General features: G+C 57.1%; 1 protein-coding gene across 1 annotated transcript in view; it reads left to right on the top strand.

Annotated features, from left to right (window-relative positions):
- EVC (EvC ciliary complex subunit 1) overlaps nucleotides 1-13,279 on the top strand; it is a 68,397-nt gene extending 55,118 nt beyond the window's left edge. The window contains exons 14-22 of the mRNA XM_073891416.1: nucleotides 749-959; nucleotides 1,915-2,121; nucleotides 3,772-3,916; nucleotides 5,307-5,418; nucleotides 9,656-9,782; nucleotides 10,524-10,617; nucleotides 11,129-11,240; nucleotides 11,767-11,823; nucleotides 11,864-13,279. Of these exons, the coding sequence (XP_073747517.1) occupies nucleotides 749-959; nucleotides 1,915-2,121; nucleotides 3,772-3,916; nucleotides 5,307-5,418; nucleotides 9,656-9,782; nucleotides 10,524-10,617; nucleotides 11,129-11,240; nucleotides 11,767-11,823; nucleotides 11,864-11,891 (1,093 nt within the window). The 3' untranslated portion in view covers nucleotides 11,892-13,279. The remainder of the gene's footprint in view (nucleotides 1-748; nucleotides 960-1,914; nucleotides 2,122-3,771; nucleotides 3,917-5,306; nucleotides 5,419-9,655; nucleotides 9,783-10,523; nucleotides 10,618-11,128; nucleotides 11,241-11,766; nucleotides 11,824-11,863) is intronic.
- The last annotated feature ends 3,674 nt before the right edge of the window (nucleotides 13,280-16,953 follow it).

Below are 16,953 nucleotides of genomic sequence, written 5' to 3'. Positions count from 1 at the left end.
CACTTGAGTCATTGAGATGGGCACTCAAAAATAGCCCTCAATTTCAGTTCTGGGTGTGCTGATTGTTAAAGTTCTGTAAGAAATTCAAGTAGTTGTCTACTGAAGACAGCTGCATATATGTGTCAGAAACTTGGGGCAGGATATGATAAAGTTGAAAAGACGAATAAAAGAACCAATGGCTGAATACAGGTGAGCAACCATGTCTAAGGAAACAGGCAGCACGAGATGGGATAATTCCAACCTACCGCCTTCTGGAAGGGCTCCCTGGGGAGCTGGGCTACTTGAGGCATTTCTTGATATTTCAATGTGTTAGGGTTGTCCAGAGACATGGAATGAACAGGAGACATACATAGGCAAGCTGAAGATCCAGGAGAGACAATGGTGTATTTCCAGTCCCAAGTCTGAAGGCTTGACACCCAGAAAGAGCTGATATCTCAGTTCGAGTCCAAAGGCAGGGGGAAAAAAAACAAAACCATATTCCAGACCAATGCAGCCTCTGAGAGGGTCAGCCTTTTCTTATCTTCAGGACGTCTACTGACTGGATGAGGCCCACCCACATTAGGAAGGGCAGTCTGTTTTACTCAGCCTACTGACTCAAATGTTAGGCCCAGAAAATCCAGAAACACCCAGAATAATGTTTGATCAGATGTTCGGGCATCTCATGAACATTCTGGCTGACAAATTTAACCATCATGCTCAGTGAAGCCAAGAGCACTGACTCCCAGCCCTGTGCCCACTTTCCTCAAAGGTCCACATGGTGCATCCTGCAGGGGCATGACCTGCTGCTGCGCTCTGCCCTCCGGAGGCTGGCTCTCCGGGGCAGCGCCATCACCACCCTGACCCACATGAGACTTTCCGGGAAGAAGAGCCTTCTCCAGGAACTGCGTGAGCAGCACGCCCTCGAGCAGGGCTCCTCCCAGTGTCTGGATGAACATCAGCTGCAGCTGCTCAGAGCCTTGGTAAGATGGGTGTGTCAGCCCCCTACCCGGCCCAGCCAGGCAATGCCACGCCATCAGGGTCCAGGCTCAGCCATGGCTGCCGAAGCCCCAGTCTTGCCACCACTGCTGTTGCAGGGTGGGACAGTGGCAACCTCCTGGGGGCGGGGGGCACCTAGGGTGCCGGAGGGCGTTAGTGTCTGCTCTTTTGAGAATTACGTTACACATGGATATGAAATCAGAAATCAGATCCGTACGGTCATCAGGGTGCTGGGAGGAAGGAGCCCTGTGATCTGTTTTAGGGTTTGAACAAGTTGAAAGAAAGGGTTTGTAGATTGCGGGGCTGGGATTTAAACCCGAGCAGGCTGACTGCTCTCGTGGAGTAGCTGGTGTTTTGACCCACTAGTGAGGGAGAAGCTCACGGTCGTTTTCCTTCTGCCCAGGAGAGCTCAGCGGGAAGCAGGCGGGACTGGCTCTCCTCCCTTTCAGCCTCCTCACCCCCTTCTCCAGCTCTGATTCCCACAGGAAGGGCCGTCCCCAGGGCCCTATATGCCCTGCCCGGCTTCTGTGATGTCCCAGATTATGCTCCAACTCAGCTCTGGCTTCAAAGCCTAGCCCTGCTGTGTGACTTTTACAAGTTACTTAGTGTCTCTGGGCCTCTATAGCCTCATCACTCCCAGTGTTCAGGCCTCATGGTGTTTTGGAAGAATGAGGACGTTCTTGTGCTTGTGAGAGGCCACAGATGGCACTGGGCACGCAGTCAGTGCCCAATCAATGCTTGGGGGGGTTCAACAGGCACCCCGGCACGTGCATTGTTGACTTTGCAAGCCCAGGGGTCCCCACTCTCTGCCCCTTCTCAATCCCTTCCTCAGCCCTCCTGGGGCCCTGGGCTGGGCCAGCCCCACATCCTGGTCCCGGCCCCGGCCGGAGCGCCCGTGCGGGGCAGCAGCGTGGGCTCTCCCTCTCCTGTCCCCTCCAGGAGGCTCGAGTCGTGGAGGAGGCCAGCCGGCTGGAGGGGGAGACACAACAGACGCGGCTGCAGCTTCAGCAGCAGCTCCTGGCCGAGGCCCAGGAGGTCGGGCGGCTCCTGCGGCAGCACGCGGAGCGAGCCATCGGGCAGGCGCTGCTGGGGCACGCTCGGAATGCAGCCACCAAGAGCCGGGCCAAGGACAGGGATGACTTCAAGGTGCGAGCCAGCCCCCGTCCCCGGGGAACCCGAGGGGCAAGAGGGACTGCGGTGGGGCGGGTGGGCAGGGCGGACGAGGGGCAGGAGTGGGGCAGACCAGCGGGCGACCTCAGGGCTGTGCCTGGTTTGTGAGCTCGGAGGGTCACTTCCTTTCCCTAAAATTCTACGCCTCTTCCTGATAAGTGCTCGCGGCATGAGAATGGTATAAACGTAAGCATAGCATCCCTTGCCAGAGGGGCTCTGAGTCAGGCTAGGGTGGGAGTGCCCCCCACACACACACCTACAAGAAAGAACAGGTGTTCAGTTTCTGGAAGAACGTTCCTTTATTCACGCTCCAGTCACGGGGCGTCCTGGCCCCCAGCCCTGTGGCAGACGCTGGGCTAGTGATCCAGGCGGGCAGCGTCTCCCCTCCGTGGGACTTACCGTCTCCCGGGAGCCAGGCAGGACACGGAGGGGAGCAGACAGCACCCCCTCCCCCCGAGGCACGGACGCAGGAGGACAGAAGGCCTGATGGTGTGGGTGGGTCTGCTGACTGGGGAGGGAGGTGGAGAACGGGGACTTCCTGTCTCCTGCTCGGGTGGGCTCTGTGTTCTAAATGGAAGTGAGCAGGCCACAGCCATCAGTAACAGCTCCTGGCCAGAAGTGCAAGGCCAGGGCCACAGTCCTTGGAGGAGTGGAGGCGGAGCCCCTCTGCGAGAACGCCCAAGTCAGCACAGGGGGAGAGAGTCGGCACGCTGAGGAATGAGCAGGGCCCTGGGAGCTCCAGACGCTCACACCTGCTCCCCCACCCTCTGCACCTGCACAGCCTCTTTGCACACCTGCAGAAGCAGGGCACGTTTCTCAGGTGGAGCTGGGAGAATAAGTGAATAGCACAGCTCTAGAAACATAACATAATCAACCCCGCAGCAGTAACTGCTCCACAATAAATGGGCATTTTTTTCTTGCCCAAAGCCTGGAACCATTCGATAAATGTTTGTTGAAATGGGGGCTCTCGAGTCTGACTTTGCTGACTTCTGCCCATCATCTTATGAAGTAAAGGTTGGTGGCTTTGCCAGTGCACAGCCAACACGCCCCTGAGCATTTCCTCTCTGCTTTGGGCCTGAAGGTTTGTCACTTGAGAATGCATACTGCTGCCGGTAACAGAAAGACGCTAAAATGGCAAACAAATAGAAGTTATTCATCCCACATAACAAGAAATGTGGAGGTAGGGGGTCCTGAGCTCGCACAGAGGCTCGGTGATGTGACCGAGCCCCAGCTCTTTCCTTCCAATCCACCATTCTTGGTGTTAGTTCGCTGCCTCGTAGTCTCAAAATGGCCACTGCCCCTCCAGACATCAGATCTGCATTCCAGGCAGGAAGAAGAAAACAGTAAAATCTTCCCCCCAAAACTAAGCTTTGCCTTAAATGTTTGTAAAGGGAAGGTCCCCCATCAGTCTTTCCCTAACGCTGCATCTCATTGGCCAGAACTGGGTCATACAGCCAGCCCCAGACCACTGCTGTCCAAAGAAATAAGATAACCAAGCACGCACTCTACCTGCTCCCCGACCAGTCAAGGTTGGGAGTGGTGGAAGCTTAAGTAGCAGGACAAGGGGAGGCAGGGGACCGCGCTCGTGGGTGGCTTCTCTGCTGAGCCTTTCGCCTCCTGCCACAGAGGACCCTGATGGAGGCGGCTGTGGAGAGCGTCTACGTGACCAGCGCCGGGGTCGGCCGGCTGGTGCACGCCTATTACCAGCAGATCGGGAGGATCATGCAGGACCAGGAGGAGGGGAGACTGCAGCATCTGAAGACCCTGCAGGGTACGGCCCCCTCCTCAGGGAAGCCCTGCAGGCCGCGGGCCGGACGTGCTCTTAGTTTGGGACACACAATGGCATGCCAGCTTTTTCAAATGTTATTTGAAGGAATTTTATTTTATTTATTTCCTGCCTTGTCCCCCGACAAGGGGCTTTTTAAAAGCCATTTAAAGAACTACACATACAGTACAATAGGATTGCTAAAAAGTAGATGAACTATGACAAGACGGGGCAGTGGGATGGAGTTCGAGTGAGGTCGTGATCTGGGACATAGGCCACCCAGTCCCTCCCTGGTGGTGACAAGGTATTGGCTCTGGGCTTCCTGGTGGCCAGAGAGATGGGAACCTCTTCAGAGCTGTGTAGTGAGAGCAAGTGTGAACAGGCCATACAGGGTTCCTGAGACCCAGAGAAGTCCCCCCGTGGGCTCTCGTCAGAGGCCACCGGGGACGAAATAGAATCCCCAAGGCCAGCAATAACACGCGTAGAATAACAGACAAAAGCCGGTTTCTTCAAGGCTTCTGCTCGTAATGTCCCTCCCCGCATCTGAGGCTTCAGAACAGGCTGGAACCCCATGTTCTCTGACGGGTTCAGCCTGGGTTGTCCGGGGATCAGCGTGGGAATCGATCCCTAGACCGAAGACGGGCAGCAGGTCCTGGGAGCGGTCTTCTGGGAATATTTGTTCTCTCAGTGAGCTCAGTAGATGCCTTTTCTTCCCCTTGTCCTGGGGAATTTGAATCCCAGAGTCAAGTAAAATCTGGGCACATGCCCGGAAATCTGACTGGTGGCTGCGGATTCGTCATCGTTTTCCAAAGTAAGGGCTGGGCTAGGCCAGCAGGAGACGGACGAGATGGTCACGCAGAGCATTCGGGGCCGTTCACATCCCCTCTAGGCCTTGGTTCCCCATCTGTGGGGCCAGGATTGGGCTCACCCTCCATGCCTCCTCTCAGCTCTGATTTCCTGCTTCCCTGATACCCCGGCTCTAATGTGAGGATTTCTCAGGAAATGCATTGAAATGATAAACTTAATAGGCCACATGAGCAACTTTTGTTTCATTCAATACTCTTTGTAATTGAAGAGCCACAGAATGTTATGTCCCTAGAGATCATCCCAAGTTAGAGACCATCCAGGTTGAACCTCTCTGTATGTTCTAGAAGGCTCCTCCCCCTCCTCCAGGGGCGCAGGGTCTGTGACGGAAGCCATGCTTTCTCACGCACTCGGAGCCTTTCCCGGGGTTAAGCGTGGGTGCTGGGTGCTGGGTGCTGAGTGCTGGGTGCTGGGTAAACAGCACACTCTGAGAGCAGGTGCCCCGCTGATCTTTGTGCCCCAGCCCCGCCCCGGACCTGGCACAGACGTGGTCCCCAGACATGCCCCTGATCTCGTGTGCTGAATGGTCTAGGTGAGAGAATGGAGAACTACAAGCTGCAGACAAAGCAAGGACGCGGAGAGCCTTCATTGGGGAGCCTGGTGGCGGGTGGAGCCGGCGAAGCCTGCAAGGCGGTCCACCGGAGGTGAGCTCTCCCCTTTCTGGAGTCTCTGCTACACACTCAGCGTCTGATGGTGCGTCTGATGGTGCATGCACCTGTCTGGCCTGGGGAGGCCCACGCGCCCCTGTCTGGCTCCCTGCTGGACACGAGGCCCCTCGGAGGGGCCTGACGAGGGAACGAGGGAGGCCGGCTGTGGCGGGCTCCCCCAGTGCAGGCTCTGACATGAGGATGGGGGGCAGGCTGTTTACTCTGGAGGTGACCCCGGGAAGCCCAGTGAGGGAGAGGGACGCGAGGCCCACAGGTGTTTCCGGCTACAAAGCATGCACTTCTGCAGCTCAGAGGTCCCTACGGGGGCTGCTGGGTTTTCTGGGCGTCAGCCAGCTGGGCTCTTGTCCAGGCTCTGGGAAGAACCTTTCCAGGCTTGCTCAGGGTGGCAACATCAGGTTCCCGGCAGAACTGAGGTCCCGTTGCCTAGCGGCTGTCGGCTGGGGGCCTCCCTGACCTCCTAGCAGCCTCTCTCCCATCCTTGCTTGCGGCCCCTACAATCCCGATGCTTGGAGTCCTCTGCCTCCCTCTTCGGCCACGTCTCTCTCTTGACTCCAGTTGGAGAAACTTCTCTGCTTGTAGCATCCCAGTGACTGAGACCTGCCCAGATGATCCAGGATAATCTCCAAATCTTAACAGTTGCTGACCCTGAACACACCTGCAAGGAGCTGATTGCCATGAAATGTGACGTTTTCACGGGTTCCGGGGATTAGGGACACATGTGGGGGGCACTGTGTGGCCGACCACAACAGAAACAAAGCAGATCAACCCCAGGACAGTGAGGTGTTTCCACGGCGCCTGAGGCTCAATCCCACTCTGGACCTCCTGAGAGACTGTAAAATTCAACTTCCAATTTTGCCAGCAAGGGATGCAGAAAATAAGGATTTGTCCGCCACCCCCTGCTCCACATTGGCTGAGGGTCCGCCCTGGAGGTGTGACGTCACCAGCCTTTCTGGCCAGCCCCGGAGCTGGCCGGGCACACCCCGGGGACCAGAGAATGCCCTGAGACATAGACACAGATGCTTGGCGTAAGGAGCCATTGGCTGTCCACGGGTGAGCTAGGGGCCGCGGGTGCTGAGCCAGCATTCCTCTATAAGCACCTCCTCTTGCTAGGCTTGGAGCCAGCCCCTGGGGACAGCACCTGTCACCCCAGAGCTCACAGCCTTGGGGGGAGAGACGGACAGGGAAACAGCAATAAATCGGTGCAGGTGCTCTGCTGGGGGAGGGGCGGGTCCCTGCAGGACGACGGGGCGGGGGTGTGGGTCCCTTGTCTGGGCAGACACATCCCAGCCGCTGGAAGCTGCAGCAGGATGACCACCGCCCTGCATGGCGGAGGTGTGGGCTCTGTGCCAAGCCTCACGGTCAATTCGAGCCCGTCATCTGACAGCTGGTTTAGGAACCAAGAACCACAGGGCCCCCTGGGTCAGGCTGCATCCTACATCTGCTCTCCACAAATCCTCCAACGGGCCCTTAGCTGTGGTCAGCAGATGTCCTGCCATTGGGCTGCAAGCTGTCACCTTGCCTTGACTGTTGCAGATCCATCAGACTACGGGCCGGCGGCTCTCCGATGCCGGGAGCGTCATCTCTGGGCTGGCAGGTCTCGGCCCCACATCTGGACACTCAACTCAGGGGCTCTGAGGGGGTCCCCAGGAATCTGAATTGTTAACACACTCCTCTCCAGGGCTGCCGATGGATGTAGTCCGAGGGCTTCACTTTGACCCCCGTGACCCAGGAGGAGGGGCCTCAGCTGCCCCCAGTCCAACCTCCCCCAAGTTTATGGAAGATGGAAGCGGGGCCCAGGGGGGATGCGGGTGCGTGACTGAGTCCTACTGTGACTTAGAGGCTCCTGCGTGGCTGTCAGTGTCCTTCCCGCCCTGCCCTGCTACTCGAAGTTCCTATTGAAAGTCAGCCAGAACTCCTGGGGACAGAGCCGTATCGTGACAACAGATAATCGATCAGAAAGAGCAATACGAGAATAAGCCCGCAAAGCAATTCTCTGTCTAATGGCAAATTCCAAACCGCACCTCTGGCGAGCCGTGTGATTGTGGGAGGGCCCGTCTGAGGGATGCCGGTGACTCTGCAGGGGAACCGCCCCTTCCGACAGCCACCCGCTAGCTCAGTCCCTTCACGCCCCGAGCCTCAGCTTCCCCATCTCTGAAGCGGGTTTGCAGTAGCTCCTGCCTCACGGATGTATTTGCATGCAGCGCCCACAGTGAGGGGGGCGCACGGCCAGCGCCCCGATGTCCCTCCCCACCCGCAGAGTCGTCGCTACGGTGCCTCCTGCAATCGGAACGGCTCTGCAGCCAGAACTCAGTCAGAACGGAGGTCTTTTAAAAAGCCCTTTCCATAATCAAATACGAGTCTAAGGGTAAGGGGTTTTTTAGGAGCTGATGTACCCGTCTGGGCGCCTCAGACCCTGCAGCCAGGCCTACCTCCACACTGCAGCCAGGGCATCACAGAGACACGAGGCAGCCAGGTCTCAGGCTCCCCGGGCCTTACAGGGTGAAGCCCCCCTCCGACCCCTCCTCGTGTGGTGCTCCCCCAGCCTGCCCCTCCCGTTAGCCAAGTCCACAGTGGGCGGCAGCCGAGAGTGACCAGGACTGTCGGCAGAACGGGCATAGGACAGGCTGCTCGCAGCAAGAAGCCACCTAGACGCTGAACGGCGGCCCCCCAAAGATTTGCCCGTGTCCTAACCTCTGGAGCCTGTGCGTGTGACCTATTGGGAAGAAAGATCTTTGCAGATGTCATGAAGTTAAAGATCTTGAGACGAGATTGTCCTGGATTATCCCCGCGGGCAGGTGGGGCGGAGGGAGATTCGATCACTCACCAAGAGGACCACGGGAGGACGGGGGCAGGATTGGGATGGACCGGACGCCAACCAAGGAGGACCAGCAGCCGCCAGGAGCAGGGAGAGGCAGGGACGGGGCTCTCCTCCAGAACCTCTGGAGGGGGCACAGCCCTGCCGACACCTTGATGGAAGCCTTCGGACCGCCAGAGCTGTGAGAGAATAGATTGCTGTTAAGTGCCTCCTGTCAGCTTGCGGCCAACTGAGCAGCCCCAGGACATGAATGCGGCCTCCTCGAGGGTGCGGGAGAGGCCGTACTGCAGGGCCCTGACCTCCGCTCTTCCAATGGTGTGTTCTGCCTCTACCCGCACCCTGCCCCCAGCTCACAGTGCAGCCTCACGCAGGCAGGGACTGTGAGTGTCTTATTCACACCCGTATATTCCAAACACAGGACAGCCCCCGGCAGGCCAGAGGTCCTTTTATGTATAAATGAAGGAGTGGATGGATGGATTAATGATGGGGTCTTGTAGAATGAGTAGGAGTTTGCCAGGCAAATACAAAGAAGAGGGGAAAGATATTACTGGCCGACAGAAGAGCCTGAAGCAAACACCAAGTGAAATGTTGTGCCTTTGGGGAAACTCCATAACCAGCTACCTGCTGACGCCGGAGGTGGCTTCTCTCTTCGGGTCCAGAAATTCAGCCCTTTTAGAAAAGCAGTCACATAAGATTGGAGAGCAGTTATGCAAACGAGATGGATGGGATGGAATGTTCCTATTTGCTGAGGGCCAGAGGAAGGTCAGCCCAGGAAGGGAGGGTATTCGGAGTGGGAGGGGAAGGGTCTCTGCCCCTGAAAGCCAGATAGGGCTGTCTGCAGGTCGGGGACCCCGCTGCTGCCCCAGCTCAAAGCCCTGCCCCGCAGAGGCGCGGCGCGCCCGTATTCGGGATTTGTCGGATGCTGCGTGCTTGGCAATGAGCATTCTGGTTTCCGTTTTCAATATGGATGGGTAGCTGGTGGGCCTCTGGTCCTCTCAGGAGCACATCCCCCTACCCTAGGTTCAGATGATTTCTTGTAGGAAGAGGCCACTTGCTGTTCAGTCGCTTGGCAGCTGGAGGACCCCAGGGAGGCCCCCGCCCCTCTGAGCTGCTCCCACCCCTGAAGATGCTACTTTTGGTCCTGCTGGTACCCCCAAGGGTCTGGTAGGACCCCAGGGAAAAGAGGCATGCGGGATTCTGGAACGTCCCGAGCGCGAATTGCTTTCGTGATGAGTCAGCCCCTGTGTAGCCACCATAAATCAGCGGAGGCCATTCTGCTCTCATGGCTCCAAGGGCTCAAATCCCCACGACTCCGCAGGCCCCTGGGAAGCTGTTGTGCTGGTCTCTGACTGGCCGGCTGGCAAGGGCAGCCCTGATGGCCTCCATTCCTTCCGCCAGGATGGAGGCACAGCAGAAAAAGTTTCTGGCCCAGTTCACCGTGCACCGGCGGATCCGCCTGGATGCTTGGAAGCAGAAGGCAAGGGCTATGGATCATCTGGAAGCCCAGCTCGAGACCCAGCTGCAGGTAGAGTGTCGGAAAAGCGCCTTCCCAACGTGGGCGCGGGGTGGGGGCGGTTCACGACGTGATCACAGGTCAGCAAAGACACCCCGGCCCTGGCTTGCTGAGGTCGTCACTGGCGGTTGGCTTGACCGTGAGCCCTAGGGCCGGCAGGAGTCTTCACCCCCAGCGCAGCCGGGATAAGGCAACAGTAAAGACGGTGAACCCTTGCTGAGGGTCTGTCGCTGAGTTGAGAGCCGTGCACGCGCCCTCTGATGTCATCCTCTGACCACCGAGGACGGGGTCACTGCTATATTCCAGATGGGGACACTGAGGCTCTGAGAGATTAGTCACCATCTAGCCTCCTACAGTCCATGAGTCACGGAAGCCAGGCCCGTGGTTGGCCCACAGTGGTGGCAGCTGAGAGCTCAGACTCCGCGGTCGGGCAGAAGCGGGTTAGGTCCTGGCTCTGCCGCTCCTCCTCTGTGGGCCTCGCTGAGCCCTCAGCTCAGTGTTCTCATCTGTAGACCGGGGCTGCCCGGCTGGCGTGAGTGAGGATGGCAGTTCTCTGGCAGAAGCTGGAAAACGCTGGCCTCCTCCCTCACACACGCGTCTGCCCTGCCCCTGCTGCCTCGGGGCTGCCGCCGGGGAACGGTGTGTGCCGGGGACACCGTCCCGTCAGCCACCCTGGAGAGCGCCAGCCTCACTGCGCTGCGGATGCGGGATGGGCAGAGGCAGCTCTGGCTGACCCTCCCTCCCTGCATTCAGGAAGCCGAGCAGAGCTTCATCTCTGAGCTGGCGGCCTTGGCCCGGGTGCCCCTTCCGCAAAGCAGACTGTCGCCAAGTAAGCGTGGACTGTCAGGTAAGGCCTAGAAGGTGCTGCCCCAGGCGGGAGGCTCTGAGGGCTGGGAATAGGGATGCTAGTCCCGTGTCTGCCACCAACCATCTGCGTGGCTTTTGTGTCCTTGTCTGTAAATAAAGAGGCTCAGTTAGGACGGCACTTGGACCCCGGGGAATAATTAGCCCCCCGCTGATGATCTGGTTGCCAGCAGCAACTTCAGTGACCCCACAGGTGTTGTGCTGACGGGATAGGGACAGGAAGGTGTGTAGGAACGCAGGGGTCTGCCGTACCAGTGATGTTTTCCCGGGGTCTTACTGCTTGTGCGACGGAAACACAGTGGGAGCCTGACAGCCCTGGGCTCGAACCCCAGCTCTGCCACTTAATGGCTGGATGGCCTTGGGAGGCACCTCACCCCCAGACCTCAGTTTCCCTATAAGTTAAATGGGTATAATGTGTACTCAGAAAGTGTCTGGCTTGGTTGGAGGCTCGTGAAGTCACAGAGCCAATGTCTGGGTCTGTGTGTCTTCTGCAGAGAAGCCTGTAAGGACGAGAAGGAAGAAGCCCCCACCCCGGGAGAAAGGGGACCCAGGGGGGCCCACCGACGATGACCCTGCCTCAGGGGGCCACCCCTCGGGATCACTCAGGTACAGCAGGGACCCCAGTGTACTGCCTGTGGGTGCTTACTGACCACCTGAAGTCTGGGCAGAAAAATTGGCATCTTTACCCAGAGGTGTTAGCCAGAGGGTCCCACAAATGATGGACGATGGTGGGAGGTGTTGGCATCCCTCACTGCTGCTGTTCGTGTCCGATGTGGCCGGGTCGGCCATGACCTAGCTCCACATCCCACCAGCACCCAGCCTGAACGGCCACCAGTCCTCCACTGTTACAGACACCCTGGGATTTGCAGTAGGGTAAATGCGTCCTGGGCACCCAGTCGTCTGAGCATCTGAGCTGCGGCTTCCTTTCCCTGTGGCCCTCAGATGACCCCCACCCCCCACCGCCACCAAACAGGGAAACTGGGAGCTGTGTTTGTCTCCCAACAATCCCGGTCAAAGGAAAATGGTTTAGATCGCCTGTCACTGCCTCCATCTGATCCCACTGGAGGAATTCTTGCCTCTGGACAGATCTGGAATCAGAGTTCTGACCCCTGCCTTGCTTCCATGTTTTAAGCAGCAAAAGGCTGAACCAGCAAGAAAATGAAGCTGGTGACCGCGAGAGCCCCAAGAAACTGCTAAGGGAAAGAAGCAATTTGTAGATTGCGGCTGAAGCTGCTAAGGGAAAGAAGCAGTTTGTAGATTGCGGCTGCCGGGGCTGGAGCCGAGGATCTGGTCTGAACACTGCCTGCTTGCTGCCCCGCTCCCCAGCCCAGTGAGATGGTGAGGGGGGCAGGGGTCCCCCTCTGCCTTCCAGGCTCGCTGTGAGGGGGGCTGGACAGAGACTGATGGAGAGCGCCCGACGAGGCCTCCGTGAGCAGGGGGTACCCTCCGGCCTGTGGAATTAGAAACCCATGCGGGACACCTGTCTGCAGCTCTCTCTCTCTCTGGCTTCGAGACGTGGCTCCCTTCCTCAGGGACCTCTTCCTCCCTGGCTGTCTGACCCCCCCCACCCCACGGTGTCCTGCTGCCCCCCGAACCCGGCCGCCCAGCGTGAGACTGCTTCACTCCAGCCTCAGGGCCCCCCTGCTCCCCAGACTCTCCCAGGTGTTGCAGGGGTCTGGGTGTGCAGGGGTCTCAGGGAGGGCTGGGGTCTTCTGGCTGGAATCCTTTTCTCCACCATTTCTGCCACCTTGTTCAGTCCGTCCCATGAGACGTGTCCCGTGCACCGTGTCCCACATACCTGGCCACGGAGTTCTCATCTGGACCCATTCCCGGGTTTAGCTCAGCCAGCAGCTAACGCCTGGTCACTTTGGGGGGTGAATCTCAGGGCCCCAGGACCCTGACACAGACCGTGGAATCCCTGGCCTGCGGGCCTACGTCACCGACCCTGGGGATCCGAGGCCACACAGATACATCATGACACCTGCTGCCGGTCTTCTGGGGGTGGCCCCGCTCAGCCCTTGAGCTTCCCCGGGGAGGGGACAAGCAGTTCTCCCTCAGGAGACCTGTTCCTGGGGACTCTGCGGCTCCCAGAGCTTCCAGACCGGCCCTATTTAAACCACTGCGAGGAGAGGCCTTTCCCACCCAGAAAGAAAATTACTCTTTTCATGGAAATCAGGGATTCCCAACTTTGGCACTATGGACATTTTGGGTGAGATAATTCTTCATTTGGGGCAGGGGCCGTTCTGTGCGTAGTGGGATATTTAGCAGCATCCCTGGCCCACCAGATTCCAGGAGCACTGCCCCCCAGTCGTGGCAACCAGACTTGTCTCCAGACACGGCCAGATGTCCCCTGGGGGGCATCACCCCAACCTGAGTCAAAGTGTGCCGGCGCCTGGCAAATTCGGACAGAGTGGGTCCTGGGCCCCGGGACCCCTGTCACGGAGATCTCCTGGACCATTTGTGGCCTGAGTTTTTTTTTTTTTTAATCTAAATTAGACTCTCTTAGGAAAGAGTGGCTCTGGGGTAGAAGTCATCCACGGTAGTTAGATGGCTTGTTAAGGATGCTTCCCATCAGAGCTTCGGGTCCTAACGGGTCTGCTCGCGGGCTCCCTCTTGTGGCCAAATAAAGCATTTCATCATTCTGCTAACAAGCTGTGGTTTCCTTCTTGCCCTTTTTGAGAACCTGGTTGACCTAGAAACCACTTTTGTCACATGGGTCCTCCGCACAGAGGCAGTCTGGAGTTGGGAGTGGCTGATCCGGTGACTTGATTTTGGTAAATGTAGATCCCTGGCGGTCCCGGCATCTCGGAAAGAACGACAGCAGCTCAGCTTCCGTAGATCTTGCATTAAAATTATTTTGCTTCCTGGGTGTAGCCTCCTCAGCCGGAGCGACTGTGTCACACACCAGTGCTGCAGCCTTGATGCACAGCTACTGGGCTTGACACAGGTCGGGGCACAGGACTCGGTGAACACTGTGGACTGTTTCTGTTCTCATCACACTATAGATGGAGTCTTCCAGCTCCCGGCGGGGGCATGGAGGTGCCTTCCATAGTGCAACTGCCTCCCCGGGCAGAATGAAACGTGGACACTGGAAGCCACGGGACACTCAGCAGTGTCTGGCACAGGCTCTGGGACGCCCGGGGCTGGCTTCGCAAGCACAGCACGCCCGGCGCGGGGGAGACCGAGGACACATCGCCACCGACCTCCTCCATCCATTCCTGTCCCAGTGCGTATTTTGTGTGGTGGGTTGTTAGGAAGATGGAAGGAGGTGCCCCGGAAGGGGATGGTGAGTAAGTTAGTGGATTCATTCTTCCACGTCTAGTCTGAGCTCAGCAAGGAGAAAGGCCGTAGACTCTCAGAGCACCTCTCTGGGCAGCCCGGTGTCTGTCCTGCCCCTACCTCTGGTGCTGACCTAGACGCTGCCCCCAGGAAACTCCTAACTGCTCCGACCTTTGCCTCCTGCCCTGCCCCGCCTCCTCTGACCGGCCCGCACGTTCCAAAACACAAATCTGACCGGTGCACGCTTCAGCAGTATTCTTTGCTCAAAGGAGAAAAAGCAAAATCTTTAACACGGACCACAGGGCCCGGCGAGGTCTGATCTCAGGCACAGCCCCGCTGTTGCCCCCACCCTCACCCAGCCCGTCTCCTCTCGTGGCCTCACACCTGCCCGCCCCCACCTGCCACTGGGCTTTGGCACAGGACGTTCATGCTGCCCGCCTGGAACAACCCTACCCCCTGCCCCTCCTCTCTGCCTCACGAGCCTGTGAACATCATCCACATCTCAACGGCAGGACTCGCGTTTAGAGCCTTCCCTGCGGCCCTCAGACAAGACTGCACCCTCCCCTTAGGCTCTTAGCCTAAGAGGGAAAAATAAACATTCCTTTATTTCTCATCCACATTTGGAACCAGTTGCGACATAGAGCAGCCGGGGAGATCCGCACATGGGCTTTGTAGCCGACGGAGCCACACTGGAGGGCTGAGCTTGGTCCTGCGGCCATGCAGCCTCGCTCCTCCCTTCCTCCCCAGCCACACACATGGCCCCAGACACAAGCCTCCATCGTGGGGACAACCGGAAACACGGCAAGAGTGGAGGAACAGGGAGACCCAGATCTGGGGTGGGGGTGCTGGAATGTGTACATTTTGGGGAGAAGAGCTTAATAAAAAGCAAATTAAACTACAAAGGGATAAGAGTGAATAAATATTCAGAATGAGGGAGGAGATGAGAATGAGTGATGTATTTTTTTAAAGTCTGATGAATTCCACAAAAGTCACAAATCCAAAAATAAAATAATTTTTTAAATCAGTGGATTGCCTAATCCACCTCTGTAATATCTCGCTCTAGTATTTCTCCACTCAAAATTTGACACATAATGACAGCTGGGAGACATTCTGTGGACCAGCCTCCGGCTCTGGGCACCTCCATCCCTCCCCTTGGGCCACAGGCTTCTGGTGCCGGGCGCCACGGGACTCGCGTGCTCTGTGCGTGATGCAGGAGAGGTGGCACAGGGCTGGCTGTTTGTGCCTGGGCTGGCCAACACACGGAAACATCCCCACTGAACCCCAGTCCACCTGCCCTAACCCGGCTCCGGAAATACCCACGGCCTCCCCAGGGTCACCTGATACTTGGGGACGTTGGAGTGGAAGGAAATCGTGTCTTAACTGGTTGCAGTTCAAACCTCTGATCTGACTACGGAAAGTGTACAGAATTAGGACTCTGTGGACATATCGCTAAGCCCACCCCTGGGCCTGGGTGGGGGTCTGTGCAGACATCAGTGACTTCATGGTAAACCGCATCCGAGGAGAAGTATGTGTCCTGAGATCGATCACCTCCTTGGAGAGAGCAAAGGACACCACTCGGCACACTCAATTCCCTCTTCCCAGACTGCGCAAGCAGGTGCATCCCCTTCCCTGGGGAAGAAGCACTGAAAAAGGCCAACTGAGCCCCTGCACCTCTTCCTCAGAGTGCAGACGCCCCTCCCTCTGTGGAAACACCAGGATCGGGAGATAAGCACCTGCTACTCTTCCTGGAAGCGGGTGCAGTTAGATGTTTGGAGCAATACTTTCACATTGACCTTCCCCCAGAATGCATTCCCCCTGATGAGCACGGTGTCTGGCACAAAACGGCACTCCACAGTCACTTGGTGGGAGGAAGAAGGAAGAAAGAGGGGGATGGGGAAGGAAACTTCAATGTGGCAAAAGTACTTTTGGTTCAAAAATACTCTTCTTGTTCCTCTGCTCCAGAAATTGATGTCACTGGAGAGAAACTTGGGGCCAATGACGCTGCAAATGTGCATCATCAGGGCCCACACTTTGTGCCACAGAGAGTCCTGACCACATGCGCTTTGGTCCAAAGAACAGCCCCCGAGTGTGCAGAGACATGACACTCAAGCCTTGGGAGCAGCCAGCCTTCTCTGGTCCACTCACCATAACCAAGCGGCCACACTGACTCTGGGGCCAGAGTATGTTAGGCAGTGCAGAGGATGGCAGAAAATAGATGGGGGAGACCTTGGCTGTTCTGACACTTTTTAGAGTCAATATGCAACACAGGTGCAAAAATAGACCAACCGATGCAGAGGGGTCAGGCCAGCCCTTACTGGGACACCAGAGCCCACTTAATGTTACAAACTCACTAGCTTCACAGTGGTAGTTTGAAGCTGGCTACAGGGGAAATTAGCAAACAGTGCAAACTGGGGCTCCCAGCCCAGCCCAGCCCGGTGTTTAGTATTTGTTTTGCAGGGTACCTTGGGACCACTGGATCAGAAGACCCACACACTATGGTCACCGGATTTATAACAAAGCCACCACTGCAGCCTAATGGGGGGGGGGGGAGGAATAGTCTTTTCAATAAAATGGTACTGGGTCATCTGGACATTATATGGGAAAAAGTAAGTTTTGAGCCTTCCATTTCCTTATACACAAAGATTAATGAAAGATGGATCATATATCCAAATGTGGCAAGACACAACAAAGTTTTTGGAAAGAGACTTAGGAGACTTGTGGACAGCAGAATAATGCCCCTCCACCCAAGGTGTCCCTAACCTAATTCCCAGAACCTGGGACTAGGCTATGACATGGTAAAGGGGAATCACAGGTATAGATAGATGGATGAGAGAATGGATAGCTTTCCCCTAAAGCTTTCTGAGAAACACTCCCTACCTCTTCCTGCCAGCTCAGGACATGAAAGAGAAGCACGTGCCTTACAAGGAATGTTGCATCCTCCAAAACTTAAGGCTTGTATGTCTTGCACCACCAGGACCTGTGACTGTGACTCTTGGAGGTGCTGGGGAACTTCACATGGGACAGTGGGTGCTGGCAACCT

The sequence above is a fragment of the Callorhinus ursinus genome, unplaced genomic scaffold (assembly GCF_003265705.2).
Source record: "Callorhinus ursinus isolate GAN/ISIS: 27379988/994484 unplaced genomic scaffold, GSC_fseal_2.0 scaffold4, whole genome shotgun sequence".
Taxonomy (NCBI): Eukaryota; Metazoa; Chordata; class Mammalia; order Carnivora; family Otariidae; genus Callorhinus; species Callorhinus ursinus.
The sequence above is the reverse complement of the archived record's forward strand: the minus strand, read 5'-3'. Positions and strand labels throughout refer to the sequence as shown.